Raw genomic sequence first — 20,392 nt, 5'->3', positions numbered from 1 at the left:
ATAGCGCATCACGTGGATACAATGTTCCTGCCTACACAAATTGCTGTGTGTAAATGTGATGATCACACTAACAATCTGATTTTGTCTCTCAATGAAATGTTCAAGCTGACGCAGCTGCAAAAGATACTGCGTCCAAACAACCCTTGTCTCTCAAAGTACGATCTGTCTCCCTGCTACTTCCGTCCTCGGCTGTGACCTCGGTTGAGATTGGTGAATTGTAACTAAGGGCTTTGCACACTGAAATATGGTCCTGGGAGGATGCGGACTGCAGGGTAATTAACAGGGTGTGAATGGGGCCCGACGGCCGGCCATGTCTCCCCAAGAATTTTTTCCCTCACTTTGCTTAATTGACACAAGGTTTCATGTGTCAAGGGGTGGGGGATGGTGAGTGAAATTCGCAATACGAGGGTATACGATGACACTGGTTCACGAGAGGGGGTTCACAACTCGCCCCCACCAGACAGACGTTTCAACATTTGCAGATGGATTTCATTGAACTTACACATAGTGAAGGCAAAAAGTTTGTTTTGGTTATCATTTGCATGTTTTCTAAATGGATTGAAGTTTTTCCCACAACAAGACAGGACTCCGCCGCAGTGGCCAAGGCTTTGATGAACCTGATAATTCCCAGGGATTCCCGGGGGATTCTGGCGAAAAAATCAGTTCAGACAATGGCGCTCCGTTTGTGAGCGCGGCACTGAAACAGGTCGGTGAGTACATGGGCGTAGATATACGACAACATTGCGCCTACCACCCAGCTTAACGTGGTGCTAATGTGGCGCGCCAGAGAAGCAAAAATGGCCTGAGCCCCTTTGAAATCCTGTTTCAAGAGACCTTTAAACAGGGATTGGGCCCGTTTAAGAGGCAGCAGCAAGAGACTGGCCTTTGTGAAGACGAAATGTTACTATATTGTGCAACCTTGTCGTCTGTTTTGTCTGATATTAACAAGCAGGTTAAGGCGGCCCTCCCCAAACTGGCAGAGACGAAACTCCATGACCTCGGAGTGGAGACTACATCGTGGTCAAAGACTTCAGACGTAAACACTGGAAAGCTTGGAGGTGGAACAGACCGTTCCAAGTGCTTCTGGTGACGGAGACAGCAGTCAAGGTTGCAGAGAGACGTACCACGTGGATCCACGCCAGCCACTGCCGACGGGTTCCTGATCCACGCGCACGCCATGCACCTGATCGAGAGGCCACGGCCGTACCATCCCCTTAGGCGGCTCGGATGCGGCCTAAGGGTGGCGACCAGCGTCCTGCTGGTCGTCTCCATAGGGGTGAGGTTGCTTCTGCTGCTGTTGGAGAGCCTGCACGATCACACGTCACAGACCAACTGCACGACAATCTCACCTCCCCCTGACCACGATTCTGAGGCGGCACCTACCCCTCTTTGGCTGGTGAGAAGGGCTGCTGTTAACACGACCAACATGACCAACACGGCGTTGCAGCTACAGGACAACATATGGTTCCGTACCATGACCACTGTGACGAGGCAGCTGACCAACGAGGTCGATGTGACACATGTTGTCGGACACCTGAATGTATTGTTGCATTTGCAGAGGAGGTCCTGGTTTTCCATTTCAGGGTGGGAAACTGCACTGTTCAACCTCTCTGCCCCTGAACTGACTATTCTTTTGGGTTTGTGTGTTTTTCTGTGTTTTATTGTGCCATGGGTGAAGAAACTAGTAGCTTCTGCCATTCCCACCGCACCTGGACGGTTTGCCCAGGAGATGGACCACAATGATGAGTGGGTTCCTCCTTCCATGGAGGATCCAGAGCTACTTTAATTTATATTCTGCATTAATCCTTCCTCAGGTTGATGATGTTTTTTTTCATTTATGCTGTTTTGAACTGATTATGAGCGGTTATGTCCTGTTGACAGGTTGTGAGGGAATCAAGCATTAGCCCCGTGGTACGGTGGGTTAAAACATGGAGGGTTTTGCCAGGACATGTGGAGAATTTTGTCATTTTTTTTATTATTTAAAATTATTATTATTATTATTATTATTATTATTATTTTACATGTTATCTCATTTTATCCTTGAACTGCATAGTCACACAGTGCCTTTGATTTTTTCTCTTCTCCTTTTCCCTTCATGGACTATTGTGCTGAATGTGATTTGTTTTGGTATTGTTTGAAGTAGATTAGTTTATATTCCATGATGGGCTTTTCCCCTACGGGGGTTTTTTCCTTCCTTATCTATGATAGGGTAGCTAGACAGATTGAGTCTTTTGACTCTCCCCTTTTGCCTAGTGGAGGGAGAGGTTTTGGCTCTTCTGTACCCGTGACTTAGATCCTCTGTCGGGGTTTCTGTAACTCCCGCGTTGGAGAAGGGGTGTGCTAGCGTTTGGCTGGTGCGCGACAGAGCATATTGGTCGCGGGATAGGTCAGTGCAAAATTTCCTATTTTATTATGGTTTAGCATACAATGCTAAAAGGGGTGGAATGTAATGGAAAATTTTGGTATAACACTGTCTGTTGCCTGTTTTCATTCCTATGCCAAGGTCATGTTCCTTTGACACAGATCATGGCACGGTTGCCAGGGTGATGGGTGATGTTTTGTCTTTTCCTGCTCTCAACTATAAAATAACCTGTCGCTAATCTTCTTCAGCGCACTCAGGACTGTCGGTTCATGTGACCGGTTGGACTGTGTGGCTCCGTTCAATTGAATGTTTGTCCTCTTTTCATTAAATCTTCGAAAGACAGCTGAGGTGTCCTGACATTCTTTTTGAACAACAATTTTTGCCACCACAGTACAAGTGGATAGAATACAGTAAAGCTCAAGATGCAGTGTTTTGTAAGGCTTGCAGACATTTTCCGGAGATGCACACAGAGGTGGCTACAAAAACTGGAAACGTCTCGGAGATGCCTGCGACAAACATGAGTCAAGTAATCTGCATGCCATTGCGCTCACAAAACTGGCATCATTCAAGGCCAGCCACGGACCGCAAAGCCGGGGGACGGTATTGAACCAGCTGCACGGTGATGCTCCGGCATTTGTGGAGAGAAACCGGGAACATATTAAGGTTGTTGTGGACATTGCTATGTTGTGTGCTGAGCTTGAGATCCCACTCAGAGGCCACAGAGAAACCCAGGACATGGTCAACAGAGGTCATTTCTTAGAGCTTTTTAAGTTTGTGTCAAAATACGCACCAGAAATTGAAAACCGACTGAAGGAACTTCCACGAAATGCCACACTGATGAGCCACCAGGTTCAGGATGAGCTACTTGAGGCTGCAGCATCAATCTTGCTTCGCAAGATAAAGGGTGAACTGCATGGACAATATTTTGCAATACTTGCAGATGAGTATAAAGATCTGGCGAAAAGAGAGTTAGTTGCTGTTTGTGTGAGATTCATCCATGGAGGAGTGATCAAAGAGCGGGCAGTGGGATTTGTTGAGACTGCAGATTTGTCTGCACAGGGAATATCAAACAAGATTCTGGAGGTCCTTCAACCACTCGAGCTGGATCCGTCTCTCTGTGTCGGACTCTGTTTTGATGGAGCATCTGTCATGTCGGGACACAGAGGAAGGGTTCAGGTTGTCCTGAGAGAAACTTGTCCCAAAGCCGTTTATGTACACTGCAACTCACATCGGCTTAACTTGGTGTTGTGCAGTGCAGCCAAAGAATCCGGCCATGTTAGCACATTTTTTGACACTGTCAATCAAATACACAGCTTCTTCACTGGGGCCCAGCGGCACGCTCGATTTCTGGAGATCCAAAAGCAGATGCACCCTGACCGTCAGTGCATGGAGCTGGAGAGATCGAGTGACACCAGGTGGAGTTCAAAATCTGGGTTGGTGCACAAGATATTGAAGTTGTTGGATGTATGATTGGAGGCTTTAGCTGAATGTGCAGAAGGCAGTGGACAAACTAAAATTGAATCAGAACAACTGTTGCAACAGATGCAAACAAAAAGGTTCGTTTTCATGCTTGTCACATTTTGCTCAACTCTTTGAAAACAGTGATTTTGCCACAAAGGGGCTGCAGAGCTCAACACTGTGCGTCACAGACTGCATATCCCTCATAGAAACGCTGAAAGCTACATATGCAACTTTGCGGGATGATTGCGGGATGAGATTGATTCAGATGGTGACAATAGGATGCGCGTTACTAGTAAACACAATATATTAATATTAATAACCCAATATCACGCTACAGTTTGTCACCTCCACGACACGTATCGTGACGTTTTTGTATCGCAAAATTTCGTGGTCTCAACATTTCGACTTTTCTCGACATTTCGACTTTTCCCGACATTTCGACTTTTTTCTCGAAATTGTACTTCAACATTATTCTCAACATTTCGATTTTTTTTCCTCGAAATTTCTACTTTTTTCTCGACATTTCGACTTTTTTCTCAAAATTGTACTTCAACATTAATCTCGACATTTCGACTTTTTTCTCAACATTTTGACTTTTTCTCGAGATTTTGACTTTTTCCTCAACATTTTGACTTTTTTCTCGACATTTCAACTTTTTTCTCAACATTTCCACTTTTTTCTCAACATTTCCACTTTTTTCTCAACATTTCCACTTTTTTCTCGACATTTTCACTTTTTTCTCAACATTTCCACTTTTTTCTCAACATTTCCACTTTTTTCTCAACATTTCCACTTTTTTCTCGACATTTTCACTTTTTTCTCAACATTTCCACTTTTTTCTCAACATTTCCACTTTTTTCTCAACATTTCTACTTTTTTCTTGAGATTGTACTTCAACATTAATTCTGACATTTCGACTTTTTTCTCAACATTTTCAACTTTTTTCTCAACATTTCCACTTTTTTCTCGAGATTGTACTTCAACATTAATTTAGACATTTCAACTTTTTTCTCAACATTTCCACTTTTTTCTCAACATTTCCACTTTTTTCTCGACATTTCCACTTTTTTCTCGACATTTTCACTTTTTTCTCAACATTTCCACTTTTTTCTCAACATTTCCACTTTTTTCTCGAGATTGTACTTCAACAATAATTTATTCTAAGGCTATACAAGACTTTTCATTTTTTGCTCCAGACATTTGTTTTTTGTGTTTTTGGCTCTTTCAACATTTTGGGTTGCCAACCCCCGTTTTAGGTGGTCTGAGTTCAAGCATGAGGCTAAAGCCTGAATTATGGTTCCGCGTTAAATCGACGCAGAACCCTCGCCGTAGGGTACGGCGTAGTGTACGCGGCGACGCACACCGTACGTGCGTCTCGCCGCGATGCCCTACGGCGTAGGCTCTGCGTCGATTTAACGCGGAACCATAATCAGCCTTAAAGTTGCAGCTGCAGGTGTTTAGCTAACCGTGCTGGAGAAGTCACGTCGCCACGAGCTGAAAAACAAACCCTAAAACAGCTGCTTTCAGTTTCACACCTCCAGCAAGCATTCTGATCATAAACTAACGATCAGCCAAAAGGTAACGTTAAGAACGTATTTGAATAAATCGATAAATTAACCCGTAATTACCAGGTTTAAGTGATATTGTTATTATTTTAACAAGCACTAAACCAGCTTTCAGCTAGTCACAGGTAATGGAAACAACGTTATCTAACGAAGCCTTTCTCCTTTTAAATACAAAGCTCTTAAAAGTAAATGAAGCAGATGTGTAAACGGCTCTTAGATGGTGGTTGGGGACCATGAAGCAGCAGTTTAACTCATTTATTTGCGTGTACTTGCAGGTGAGATGTCGTACTGGGTTTGCTGCAACTCCTGCTTCTGCAGTCCCGGAGCAGAGCGACGCCTGGCCGTCTCCACCTGCGGGCATGTGGTCTGCAATGTCTGCTACCAGAAAGGTAAACCAGCCCTGGTAGCAGAGGTGTCAAAAGTATTCACATTCATTACTCAGGTAGAAGTTTAGATACTAGAGTTTAAAAATACTCCTTGAAGTTTAAGTATCAACTCAAGTTTTTTACTAAAGTAAAAGTATAAAAGTACTGGTTTCAAAACTACTTAAAGTATAAAAGTAAAAGTAATGTAAGGGGGAAAAAGCCATTAAGGACAAAAGCCATTGAAAATAAATGTATCTTAGTATAATGCAAATATATTAGAGAACCATATATGTGTACTATTGAGCATTAACATGTGTTTCAGAGAGCAGGAGATATGATGACTAGTTACCTATAAGTATTGTAATGGTGCAAAAAGTCAAACGTTCATGTTCATGTTATCATTTATCCTAACCTTTATTGGAATGTACATCCAAGTTTAGTTGCAGGAATCTGAGGGAACGGATGTAAGAACAAAACTGGACAAGAACATCTGAAACAACCACAACCAAATTCACTCTATCCGGATGGAGCAATTTAACTGGATAGTTTTTTTTTAAAGGCCGAAATGAAATAGAGTAATGAGGCTGTTTTTAAAATGTAAGGAGTAAAAAGTACAGATAATTGCGTGAAAATGTAAGGAGTAAAAGTAAAAAGTTGTCTGAAAAATAATGACTCCAGTGAAGTATAGATAACCAAAATTTCTACTTAAGTAAGGTAACAAAGTATTTGTACTTTGTTACTTGACACCTCTGCCTGTTAGTCCATGGTTCAGACCAGATATCAGCACCACTCAAGGTGACAAAACTTCCTTATAATCTTTGAACATATCCACGTCTGTAGATGATATTTTGGTATGATAACCCTTCCTGAGTGGCAGCTGGATCATAGTTATCAGATCATCAAGTTACCCACCCCCTTCAGAAAATTACATTTTAGATGCTGGTGCATATCCTGGTTTAGACTCATGTACAGGATATCTGTCAATGTTTCACAATATTGTCTTTGGTATCATTTTAAAGGGGACCTTCTAAGCATTCATTCAAGCTAAGATGTCAATCTCTCTGACCAACATAGAGGTCACTGCAGCTCTTTAAACTATAAACAACACACATTTTTACACAGTTTTCACCTAAATGATATACTATCTTTTAGCCCTGTGTCATCTAGAAACAACGGAGACACAAAATACAAAAACTGGAATACTCACAGGAACATTATAATAGAATAGAATAGAATAGACTTTATTGTCATTGTACTCAGGTTACAACGAGATTGGTTAGGATGTTCCCACCAAAGTGCAAAGAAAGCAATAAAAATAAGAGGAATAAATAAGTATAAAAACATAAAAGCAATAAAAACAATGAATGGATAAAGTGCAACAAACTGTGTTCCATAAATCACTCCCACATCATTCAGAAAATACACGTTATGTTATGCATTGTTGTGTTATGTTATGCTATGTTGTAAGGATTCAGGAAATGTATAATATACCCCTACTATATCATTGTTACAGGTCATTGTGAGCCTTAAACTAGAAGAGCATCATTAGGCTCCTATAAACTATAACAGCCACTAGGCCGATGTCACAAACTGGTCTTTATCATGCAAATACAGGACATAAAGGACATAACGATGAGATAAGGAACCAGCTATATTTTATAAACAACATTATAAACATAACAATATTGTAAACAAAATTAACATAGTTATTAATGGGAATATGTCAAGATCTGATTCTAGTTGGGCTACCAAGTTCTGTGTGTACTTAAGATAGTGTTAAGAAGGTTAACCAAGTACAGAATTATCACATAATGTCACTCAAACTATGATCCAGCTGCCACTCGGGAAGGTTATCATACCAAAATATCGTCTACATGGATATTTTCAAAAATGATAAGTTGGTTTTGTCACCTTGAGTGGTACTGACCAGTGAAATGTTGGCCCCTGGACTATGTCTCTGCTGTCTTCAATGCAGAGACTGATCGGCTGTGAAATGAGTAAAACCATCCCCAACACCCTCCTGGAGCCTGATTAGACGGGGACATCTGTTGGCCATGAAGTGACACTGCAGCGCTGAATTTAGACACTACATTTTATTTTACCTTTATTTTACCAGGAAAATCCCTTAAGATTGAATCTCTTTTGCGAGGGAGACCTGGCCAATAAAATCAATTAACAACAACACAGTGCAAACATTACAATACCTTATTATTATTATTATTATTATTATTATTATTATTATTATTATTATTATTATTATTGTTATATTTATTGAACAGGGACAAATGTATCAAACATTGTTTCATAAAAAATACAAAACAGATGTCATACATACAGGTTTCTAGCCAGAGCTAATTTGCAACCCCTGTCTCTGGTTAGGCCTTTACTTAAAATTTGAAAGCAGAGTTAAAACAGTACACAACCATTAAAATACAAAACATGCAAAACAGAATAAAGACAATACAAAGACAGAAGCAAAAACACAAACCAGATAAGGACAGAAAACTAAAATAATACAGTGGTACAGTATGTTAAAGTCAATGTTCACAAGCTTGTTTCAGTTTCAGCCATTGTTTTACTTGTGTGTGCTAAAAACCTTGAGCTCTGTCAATATTTTGATATCAGGTGGCAGTGTATCCATAATTTGGTACCTATTACCGAGAATGATGACTGTCCAAATGTTGTTCTGCGTTGTGCTATCCTACAATTACTGCTTGTTGCACCCCTAGTTCTAATTCCACTGTTTTATTTGTTTACCAATTGGCAGAGTATTTCTGGGGCAAGGTTATTCACACATTTGAAAATAAGTTTTAAAAATGAGAAGCCTACGAAACTGTCAAAACTTAATAGATTGTATTTAGAATAAAAAATAGCAGGTGCACATTTCTGTTAGTTTCTGTTTAAGAAGAACCTTGAATTCACCCAAGGAGATGAGTCCAGAAAGTTGAAGAGAGTTCTGAACGTGGTTCCAGGACCAGGAGCAGCGTAGGAGAAAGCCGCTTTGCCAAGTTCTGTATGAATCCTGGACAGATATGAGGGGAGTTTATTCAGGATGGCTTTGTAAATAAAAATAATCCAATGGTGTTGTCTCCTCAGGGTCAGTGAGGGCCAGACCAGAGAATAGAGAACACGGTGACATGTCCTAAACGCTGAGACAGCATGCATATAAATAATGTCCCCGTAGTCCAAAGTGCTTAAAAAAGTTTCCTGTACCAGTACCAAATTACTTTTAGTTAAACAAACAGTGCCATGTGCTGATGTCTGTCTGACATTAGTCAGCCAGTATTTATATGTGGGCCCCATGTGGGTTAAAAGTGGGCTTCAGATATTGGCTCTGTGTTGGTTTTGTCTGCAGGTTGCACAGTGACCCTGGGTGGGTTTTTCCGAGTGTGGACTGTGTTTGGGACGTGGTTTTAAATGAACACCAGGACATATTGGATGCATGATGTTTACTAGTGGTAGGGAAAAAAAATCGATATTGCAATATATTGTTGCGCTCTCTGTCGCAATAAATAACCGATAAACTGACGGCAAATATCGATATTTTATTACAACACACATAATGGATTTACGCGGGTGTCACCGCACTATTGTTCATGCACTTCAATTTGTCCAGCTGTACAGTGTTTACATTTACAAGACTAGGAGGTAGTGAGGTTCTATGCAAAATTAAGTTGCTTACTGACTTTTCAGTATTAGAAACAAAGCAGTGCACTGTCCTGGTTTATGTAAAACATGTTATTAATGTTCATGCACTTTAATTTGTCCAGCTCTACAGTGTTTACATATACAAGACTAGGAGACAGTGAGGCTCGATACAAATGCACTTTTTTTGTACGTTGTATGAAGTTTTGGCATTGAATAAAGGCATAACTACAGACGTTTTCCTTTTTATGGGTATTTTTTCTTTTTCAGCTCTGTTTTTCTGTTTGTCTTCCTCTTTTGAATGTCATGAGCTGTTTGACAACTGATTTTCCCCAGAGGGGACAATAAAGGTTTCAATCAATCAAGTTTCCCTTAAGGGCCTTATATATTTGGCCCTCAATGGCGTATCGTTTGCGGTCCCTAATACTCAAACTAAATGGGATCCATGCCAATTGCCCAGTTCAAGCCCAAGCTCACTCTGTACCTGAATAAAACATTGGACTTAGTTTTTTCTAACTGTAGGATCAGCTGTCATTTAGCTGAAGAGAGAATGAAATATAATCATCATCTGTGATTTTGTGCCTTACGTTGTATCGTCACTTGACATGAGAAAGAAATGACTTTGTTTTACACTGAACTTGGGAGGCGCTGATATACCTTAAAAGCCTTAATTCTGTTAATCTTCCTTTCAGGCAACCAAGGCAAGTGTTTAATATGCGGCTTCCAGTGCCAAATATCGCCACTCTCTGACAAAGTAAGCGACTTTTCTCTCATGAAATCCTTCGCAGCTTAATCTGAGGGATGACCTGATACTTCCTCTCAAAATCCTGCTGTGATTAAAACGTGAAATGTCTTTTTAGAGCAGCTCTGACGTGAAGGCCTTGTTCTCTGACATCAACTCTGTGGCCACCAAGCACTTGACAGAAATCAGCAATGTCAGTCATTTTTCTTTATTTGCATCAGTATTAATAACACATTCTCACGTCAACTAACATCTCTAAATAACAGTATTCTTTAGCGTTTGCGTCCTGGCAGTTTTACCAACAAAAGCTATTTTGTATTTTTTCAGGTTGTAGTGTTCCAGTCAAGACATCAAAAGAGACTCTTGTCTTATTACGAGCAACGGGTAAAGAGCCTTTTATTTTCATACCATGGAACCTCTCTAAGTATAAATTCAAACCCACCAATCATGCTTTATGTATAATTGAATTATTAGCAAATGCTATTATCATCTTTTAAAAAGTGGGGTGAATTAAAAAGGGTATGGATAATGATATAGTCACACCTGCTGGAGCAGAGCATCACTAACCTTTGTGTTAATTGCAGAGTCAGAAACTAGAAGAGGTGTTAGTCAAGATGAAGCAAGAAATGCAGCAGATGGCAAAGTAAGATATAAAACATGTACACGTGTATTTACACACATGTATTGTGTGTAAATACATTTACACACAATACATCTTTCTAAACTTATGAACATTTGCACTGTGTTTTTGTTTATTTTTATGTTTAAAAGGAAGCTGAATGAACAGAACGTCTACATTGCCAAACTGGAAAACTCTCTTCAGCATCAAAGGTACGGTTCTAATAGACATTTGCTTTTGTAACTTTCATGAGCAGCTGTCGTGTGTGGTCCAGTGCAACAAGCGTTATGCCGATAGTTGGCCTGCTTTTCAGGTTTTCACAAAGTCAATTATTTTGCCATATTGTCTAGAGTTTTGGCCAACAAACATTTCAGTATTTTTGCAAGCCAAACTTTTGGGAGCTCTATGAAGGAATTTATAACAAAGTGATTGTTTTGTTTCACTGCTCACTAGGTGTCACTCTTGACATACAAATGCCTGAACTATCACACTCAACACTGAATGATTTGTTTGTAAATTCAAAAAAAGAGAGACAAGAAAAACTCCACATTTACATGATTTTTCATTTAAGTCTGACAGTCTGGGTTTAAGAAAATAAGCACAAGTGGTTAAAGAACCATTTTAACAATATTTCGTTTTCATGTATTTTGTATATTTTGTTCACGAAGCTCTACGTAATGCCCTTATATATAATGAAGTAAATTCCCTTTTAAATATTTCAAATATTGTGAAAAGTACAAAACCAAAGTATAAAATAGCATCTAAAAGTCTGGAGACGCCTGATCAAACTTTCTGATGTTCTTAATAGTTCAAGAAGGAAAAGACTGGTTTGTAATGTTTTTCCGGGCATCAATTGAATTTAAAACTGTTCACTGCTCATCAATATTACAAAGTGCATTTATACTTTTTTTGTCAATGGAAAATAATGCAGTTCTTTATGTTTGCTTGATTGAGTATCTGTGAATGCATATTTGTATATATGTTTAATATGAATGTCCCCTTTTACGAGGACTTAAATGCAAGTTGCTCATACCTGTTGAGGGGTTCACATTCTTACAGGGTTCTATTGTTTTGTGTTTTGAAGTTTAAAATAGTTTAAAGCAAAAATTATTTTAAAATCTTTTTTGAAATCCTAAAATCCTGGGAAACTTAAAGCTTAAAGTTTTTCAACTTAAAGCTTTTGGAGCTTGCCCTGTCTTCCCCTTCCTCTCCTCAATGAGCTGATCAAAGAAACAGAGATTGTTTGCGCAAACATTTGCATGCTACTGTATATTCGGTACTGTAAACCTCAGCCAGTCTGTCATTGTTGGATTAAAGCCAAGCACTGTGCTGCTGCGAACACTGTTCTGCTGGAGCCGTTTAACCTCATTTATTTCTCTCACACAGTGCCAAGGCGTCATCTGTGTCTCAGATCAGCCGCAGTTCTCATAATGTGCACGGGCATAAACAGGGTAAACTTTCTCATATTGTCATTATTTCAATGATGCTATTTTCTTTCTGAAATGATATATATTCAATGGTAAAAGATGCCCTGGTATGTCAGTTAAATGCATTAATGTTACGATTCCGATGATGTACTGTGCATATGTTAACGTTATATATCCAGTGTGTTTTCATTAGATGCTGCGTTTTATGTGATCAGTGCAGTATCTCAACCACTTAGGGTGTAAGTCCATATATAGTCATGAAAATGTCAGCATCTGCTTTTTTTGATCCTCTTTTTTTTTCTTTCTCTCTTTACTTGGCTTTAATAGACATCGTCATCTTTCTTGACAGCCTTTCAGCAGAAACACCTCGTACCTAATGTAAAACACAGAGGTGGATGGGCGATGATTCAGGGTTGTTTTGCAACGATGGAATCTGGAAACCTTGCAGCCTCTGAACTGGTCATCGACTCCTCTGTCTTCCATTATATTTTGGAGACAAATGTTAGGCCATCTGTCCCACAGCTAAAGTTTGGTAGAAACTGGTTTCTGCTACGGGACAATCGTCCAAAGTGTATATCTACATCAGGATCGCTGAAAAGTTGAAAAGAAAAATGGGCCCAAATTCTTCTACAACAACGTGAGACTAATTAAGTCATACAGGGAACAGCTGCTTCAAGTAAATTGTTCTGAAAGTTACTGAATCATGGGGTTGCCTGTTTTCGCCCACATGATTTCTTTTGGTCCTTTTTCGGTCTTTTTTCTTTTAATGGTCCTTCATCCATCCATCTATCCCTCCATCAACTTCCACTTATCTGGGTTTGTGTCTTGACGACCAGACGTTTCTTTCCCCGCTACCTGCTCCAGCTCTTCCAGGAGAGCGTGGAAGTATTCCCATCCCAAGCCTGCAGATGTCATTTCTCCAGCGTGTCCTGGGCCTTTTTTCCCCAGTTGAACCTGAATGAAACAGCTCCCCAAGGAGATGGCCAGGATACAGTCTCCATAGTCATTAAATAAATGATAGCATGGTGAAAAAAGTTAGGTTGTCGTGATATGGTTTAGTATTTTACTAAGACCCACTAGAATCCGATTTTGTCTTCATGTTTTTAACCAAAAAACTGTGTTAAAAGAGGGATACTAACTTTTTGCACATGACTGTGAAAAGTATAAGATATTGATATTTTAAATCAGGATTAAAATAGACTACATATTATATTCCTGTTGTTCACAGTGAGTTATAATGTATCTAAAGGGAAATTGATTATTCCCTTTAACTCATCAAAACCAATAATGTCTCAATATGTTTACATCAGTAATGTATTTTTGTCATTACTAGTACACAGTATACATTAATGCGTTTGTTTTTTTGTTTGCCTTTAGTTCTGCAGATCCCGTTTAGCTCCCCTGTTTCTCTGTCGCGATTCTCGCCAGCTCCTAGTATGTGAGTATGGTTCCTTTTCTCTTAACCCTTTAAACTACAAAATAAGTTACCATAGCTACGCTGATGACACACAGCTTTATATTACAGTGTAACCAGGAGGCCGAGTCCCTGTACAGGCCCTTGTTAAATGCATTGAGGACATTAATGACTGGATGAGGCACAACTTTCTCCATTTAAAAACAAAACTGAGGTTGTTTGGATCCAAAGAGAAGCGATTACGTTTCACCACAGAGCTTCAATCTTTAAACCGAAAACCACCAACCAGGACAAATCTGGGTGTAGTGAGGGACTCAGACCTAAATTTGGAAAAACACATTAAGGCAATAACAAAGCCAGCCTATTATCACCTTAAGAATATATCAATTATGAATTATCTGGTTTCTGAGCAGGACCTGGAAAAACTAGTCCATGTATTCATCTTTAGTAGCTTGATTATTGTAACAGCATCTTTACTGCAGATCATTCAGAACTCTGCTGCTCCAGTCCTCACAAGGACCAAAAAAGTGGACCAGATCAGTCCAGCTCTGACAGCTCCCTGTCAGTGAATACACTTTAAAGTTCTGATGCAGGTCTTTAAAGCCATGGATAGTCCAGGACCAAAATACATCAGTGAACTCCTGACCCGGTATGAACCTTCCAGAGCCCTCAGGTCATCTGGATCTGGTTTTTTTATCAGTTCCCAGAGCCAGAAAGACATGGAGAAGCTGCGTTCTTCTATGCTCTACTTGTCTGGAACAAAGTCCCAGAAAGCCTCAGATCAGCTGAAACACTCAGTAAACACACACTTTATTTAAATCCAGGTTGAAGATTCAGCCGTCATCAGCTGCATTTGAATAAAGTTCCAAATCTGCACTGATACTTTGTTACTACTTAGTTGTTATTAATGTCGTTGACTCTCTCCTTCTCTGTCAATTTTTGATATTTTCTTCTTTGGGTTTCATTCAGTTGGACCTCACCATTCTTAAAACCTCAACCACAATGTCGTATGTTAGTTTTAGCTGTTGTTTAGCTTTGCCCTGCCCTGTGGCTGCCCACACACACCAATGCACATCTGAAAAAGCTCATCTTTGCTTGGGTTCAGTTTCCTTTCCCAGACTGCCACAGGATTGACTGGTGTCCAAACTTATCAGACCAAATGTTTTTGTTGTCTTTTTCCTAATGTTCAGTAATTAGTTTGAGAGAAAGCTATATAAATGGTTGATATATGCAAACACAATTTGCTGTTATCCTTTTCTTTTCAAAAGGATCACTCAACTCTAAGTGCCTCCACTGATAAATTATTACTTTTTTGAATAATTTCTAGACTTTAAAATGAGGTCCATGGAGGATATCAAAATGATCTCAGTCCAGGATAATAATCTATTTCTCTGTGTCAGTCCTCGGTTTTTAATTTGATATGTATTTATTTGTAATTTGTCGGTAATCTAGCTTCATGCTATAAGATTTTGTGAAGTTGAAATCTCACTTTTGAAAGAAAAAAAATTGCAGTTCCAAAAAGAAGATTCCAAATAAAATTAAACTGTATTTATACAGACCAGTTGAACTTAACAGAACTAATCAGGTTTTTTGGGTTGTTTTTTTCTGTGGAGGCCTGAAAGCATGGAGCTGGATGGAAGAAGTCTGTTCAGGAAAGTAAGTGCCATAGTTTTAACCATAGTCCATCTTTCTTTTGAGAGATATCTGTTGATATTTCACAGAATCTTAATATTTGTTCCTGGAATGAGTAACAGACGCATTGAGGTAAATAAAAAGTTAATAGTTTTATGTATATAATTCTGTTTCAGCCCACCTCTGCACCTCGGCTTTCACTGATCAAGACTCCACACGACGGGCGAATGGGTACGTGATCTGCTCTGTCAACAAACTGTTGTTTTTGGTTTTAACTGAAGAAATTAGTATTGTCTTAGTGGAATTGCTATTGTACATAAGTATCTCTGAATTTATTGATTTACTGGCGGAATAGACTTGCATCTGGACACTAAGAATACCAATATTTTACACCAATAAACGTATAAACACACCTGTTAGGAACATACAGAATCACCACCAGTTGTTTGGGAAGATTTCCCATATTTAGTTTTTTGCTGTCAGTTTGATCCGGTGACATCCAGTGACTTGTGTTGTTGCTGCAGAGGAACAACACATTTATTTAAATCTATCTATTTTTAAATCACAACAATACATTTTTCAGTAAATTGCACAGCCTTTATTATGTGTTAATGATTTAAAGGTATATCTATAAGCGGGCGCTGTTTTGCACTGTCATGCTTACATCTCTCTTGTTGCACAAAGCTCATCAGCATCAACCAGTTAGGAATCTCTTTAATCTTCTTGAATCTTGAGCCAGGAGGGAACTTTTTATGTCAAACTGTTTTTTTTTTAAACTGGATAGTTTAATTCAGGGGTCGGCAACCCAAAATGTTGAAAGAGCCATATTGGACCAAAAACACAAAAAACAAATATGTCTGGCGCCGCAAAAAATGAAAAGTCTTGTATAAGCCTTGAAGGCAACACATGCTGCATGTATCTATATTATTTATAACTGGGGGAAGATTTTTTTTTTCATTATGCACTTCGAGAAAAAAGTCGAAATGTCAAGAAAAAAGTCGAAATGTTGAGAAAAAAGTCGAGATGTCAAGAAAAAAGTTGAAATGATGAGAAAAAGGTCGAAATGTCGAGAAAATAGAATGTCAAGAAAAAAGTCAAAATTTCGAGAGAAAAGTCGAAATGTCGAGATTAATGTTGAAGTACAATAACGAGAAAAAGTCGAAATGTTGAGAAAAAAGTCAAAATGTCGAGAAAAAAGTCAAAATTTCGAGAAAAAAGTCGAAATGTCGAGATTAAAAAGGAAAGGAAAAAGGAAGAAAAAAAAGGGAAAAAAAGGTCAAACATTTTTGAAAAAGCTCCAGGAGCCACTAGGGCGGCGCTAAAGAGCCGCATGCGGCTCTAGAGCCGCGGGTTGCCGACCCCCGGTTTAATTGTTTGTTCATTTTAATGCTGTCACATTTATGTTGCTGGGTTTTCCATGTTTATTTGGCTTAGATGAGGAATCTTTCCACACCCTGGAAACATTTGCGATTTAGGCTGCTGAATGGAGCCTTGGAACTTGTCCCATTTACTCCACCAACGCTGGTGTCAAAAACAATTTTGGTAATATACCTTACAGCAAAACTGGTGTAAACAAAAATATATCAAGTATAGAAAAAAACCCGACTATAATTCATTTTACATAGATAGAATATAGGTCAATAAATAGTATAGTAATTATTGTGTTAGGTTTACACCAAACCTGAGTTTGTACCTGGATGGTGTTTTTCGTCTTTGATCAAGAGCACATGGTGCCAAGATTTTGAATTCTTATTAGAGTCTAATTGGACATTTGCCCAGTGTGATGGTCCGTCCCAGAAACATCTGAACCCAGAGACATCGATCCCACCTGACCACCTGAGAGGATCTGTGCTTATTATAGCTACAGGACTTTGCAGTCATTGAGTCGACTACGAACACATCTGTACATCAAAGTGTTATAAAGTCATATTTAAGCCCATCTGTGCGGAAGCTGAAGCTTTGTTGAAACTGGGTCATGCAACAGGATAATGTTGTCAAGCACACCAGCAAATCAACAACTGAATTACGGAGAAAAAAGATAACAAAACATGTTCTAATGGTAAATTCAGAGAGGTGATTGTTTAACCCAAATGAAACGGTGTGCTGGGACTGTACATAAATACATCCACGTGCCAGTATTTATGTATTTAATTATTTGTTTCCTGATAAGTAAAACTTTGCAAATAAAGAAGCATATACCCTCTATATCCTGCATTAAAAAAATCCTTTTAATTTGTGACTCAAGTGAAACATTAACCATGAAGTCATTGTGTGTTTTGTTCAGTCTCCCTCTCCCACAGGTCATCCAACCAAAACATGCCACCCATGCACACGGCGCGATCAGCCACAATCAGGTAACAGATTTTGTTTGTTATATGTTTAACGAGGGACAAATACCGATGTCTGCTTTCATACGCGTCGCCCTTGTGTGTTCTTAAATTCCCACCGACTAGCCCAGGGGTCGGCAACCCAAAATGTTTAAAGAACCGTATTGGACCAAAAACACAAAAAACAAATATGTCTGGAGCCGCAAAAAATGAAAAGTCTTGTATAAGCCTTAGAATGAAGGCAACACATGCTGCATGTATCTATATTAGTTATAACTGGGGGAAGATTTTTTTTTTCATTATGCACTTCGAGAAAAAAGTCAAAATGTCGAAATGTTGAGAAAAAAGTCGAAATGTCGAGGAAAAAGTCGAAATGACGAGAAAAAAAGTCGAAATGTTGAGAAAAAGATCGAAATTTTGAGAAAATAGAATGTCGAGAAAAAAGTCAAAATTTCGAGAGAAAAGTCGAAATGTCGATTAAAAAAAGTCAAAATGTCGAGAAAAAAGTCGAAATGTTGACAAAAAGGTCGAAATGTCGAGAAAAAAGTCAAAATTTCGAGAGAAAAGTTGAAATGTCGAGATTAAAAAGGAAAGGAAAAAGAAAGGGGAAAAAAAGGGGAATAAAAGGTCAAACATTTTTGAAAAAGCTCCACGGAGCCACTAGGGCGGCCGAACCCCCGGAGTAGCCTTTGGGCAACATCTTCAGATGCAAATCTTAGATGATGTGCATGTAGTGCATTACCACATTTTGTAAGCTGAAAGTATTTGAAACTTGTCTCATTCGCAGGGTGTGTACAGAGAAAAGAGCTGTTTTACTCCACCCTGAGCCCAGACTATTTGTATAATAACTGAAATTATTCAACAATTATTATTGTTTAATTTTCTTGTGGCATTTTTAATAGATTTAAAGGAGCGTGTGTAGGTATTTAGCATGCAGCTCGTACAAAATGAAGAGGAATAGACTTCATGTTCTTTTTCCATTATCAAGGCTTTGTAGATCACTGAGAGCAAGCACTTATTGTGGTACTTTTTAAGCTACTTATCTGATTCTCCCCATCTATTAAATGTGCTTCTGAACAAGTTAAATATCAGTCATGCTGCGTATTGCAACTACAGGTTGATCATTTGTTCTCTTCTAGTCGTTTCCAAGGACCATCTTTTACGCCGGACTTCTCACACAGCTAGAGTTGTTTTTGGACGTCTCCCGTCTTCAAACCTCCATCCTCCTTCAGAAACTCTCCTTCCTCCTTAACACACTCACCACAAACATCGACCCAGACACTAATAAACTGTCTTTAAGCTTCTAGACGTACCAACCAGTCATTGACATCTCTATCGATATGATGACCATAAGTTAAAATATCAATATCCAGTATGTCTGGTTGGTTTTAACCACCCTGTTACAACCAAAAACGTAATAATGGCCAATAACGTAATAACTGCCAATAACGTAATAATTTTGGCCATTTCAAATGTAATAAGGCCAATAGTGTAATAATGTGCCAATAATGTAATAAAACTTTTGAGCCAATAACGTAATAACTTTTTGCCGATAATGTAATAAGGCATTACATTATTGGCTGGTTATTACGTTATTGGCCTGGTATTAAAAAATTATTACAAAATTATTACATTATCGGCAAAAAGTTATTACATTATTGACTCAAAAGTTTTATTACATTATTAGCACATTATTACACTATTGGCTTTATTACATTTGAAATGGCCAAAATTATTACATTATTGGCAGTTATTACGTTTTTGGTTGTAACACACCGTTAATGCAAATGTACAATTTCTATATTTTCTGTATTTCTATTGATCCCAAGATGTTATGAACTTATATTGATGACTAAAAACAAGTGTTGTGATGTTATTTTTTTCAGTCCAGCAATCAAATAAATTGGGATAATACTGATATGAGCCTTTCGGTTGATTAGTTAATTGGGATCTTCATGCATGTCTCTTTAAATTGAGGCAACTGGAATTCCTTTTTCACTTTCCAATCTGGAAGGACTTCTTCAGTTCACAAGTTTACAGACCACGGAAACAGAAACGAGCTCTGTTTCAGTCTCAGAAAGAAAGACTCTTCTCTCACAGCGTACAGTTCAAATCCATCAAGCCAAGCTGATTCTAAGAACCGAAACCGAAGAAGCGTTCTGGGTGGAAGGTGAAATGTCCAAGAAATCAGAGAAAGGGATGTCCAGTTTCTTTGATTCAAGCCCTTGAAGATTGTCGTGCATGACTGTCAGTCTACACCGGCATATAAATGTCTTGTTTTTCTGCTGCTTGAAAACCTTCACCAGGTACCGCAATGAAATATCCTCATAAAATGGTGCTAAACTGATGGCTATATTTGTGATCAGCATGTAAGGAAAGGTCAGGTTATTCATAAAAAGTGTTTCAGTCATAGAGCGGGGACTTCTCCTGGCTTTGAACTACAAAACCTTTCAAGCTTTTAGCCATTAGTCCAGTCTGACGTGACCAAACTGCAGACCTTGTACACATTTAGTGTCATTGGCCAGACTTTTTATTTCAGTTTGGGTCGAGCACTCTAAGGTACAACTTTTTTTTTTTTAATGCTAACACCATTTGAATGCAAGTGCAGTGCTAAAGTCAACAAGACTACAATTTTAATACTCCCCATAGACTGTATGAATAAACCTGAGGTTCTGGAGGTTTTCGTATTGGTAGCAGCTGACTCAGTCCAAGCAACGGTTAATCCAAAACTGAAAAAAGAAATTAGCAGAGCACGGAAGCCTGGCTGTTTGTTTGAACATGCTGGCCTCACCTCACTTATCAAAAGCTAGCTATTTTCAATCATTCAACCATT

The 20,392-nt window shown here is 38.9% G+C and overlaps 1 protein-coding gene across 1 annotated transcript; it reads left to right on the top strand.

Moving 5' to 3' along the window:
* Window positions 1-5,301: 5,301 nt before the first annotated feature.
* Window positions 5,302-18,833, top strand: LOC133447338 (probable E3 SUMO-protein ligase RNF212). Its single transcript, XM_061726011.1, has 13 exons — window positions 5,302-5,401; window positions 5,664-5,777; window positions 10,091-10,152; window positions 10,259-10,333; window positions 10,468-10,524; window positions 10,725-10,783; window positions 10,912-10,971; window positions 12,146-12,210; window positions 13,564-13,624; window positions 15,214-15,256; window positions 15,409-15,463; window positions 17,517-17,586; window positions 18,699-18,833. Exons 2-13 carry the CDS (start codon window positions 5,669-5,671, stop codon window positions 18,742-18,744), a joined length of 762 nt encoding a protein of 253 aa, XP_061581995.1. The 5' UTR covers window positions 5,302-5,401; window positions 5,664-5,668; the 3' UTR covers window positions 18,745-18,833.
* Window positions 18,834-20,392: the final 1,559 nt, after the last annotated feature.

This window comes from Cololabis saira, chromosome 7, assembly GCF_033807715.1.
Source record: "Cololabis saira isolate AMF1-May2022 chromosome 7, fColSai1.1, whole genome shotgun sequence".
In the NCBI taxonomy this organism is placed as follows: domain Eukaryota; kingdom Metazoa; phylum Chordata; class Actinopteri; order Beloniformes; family Belonidae; genus Cololabis; species Cololabis saira.
This window is presented reverse-complemented; position numbering and strand designations above follow the sequence as displayed.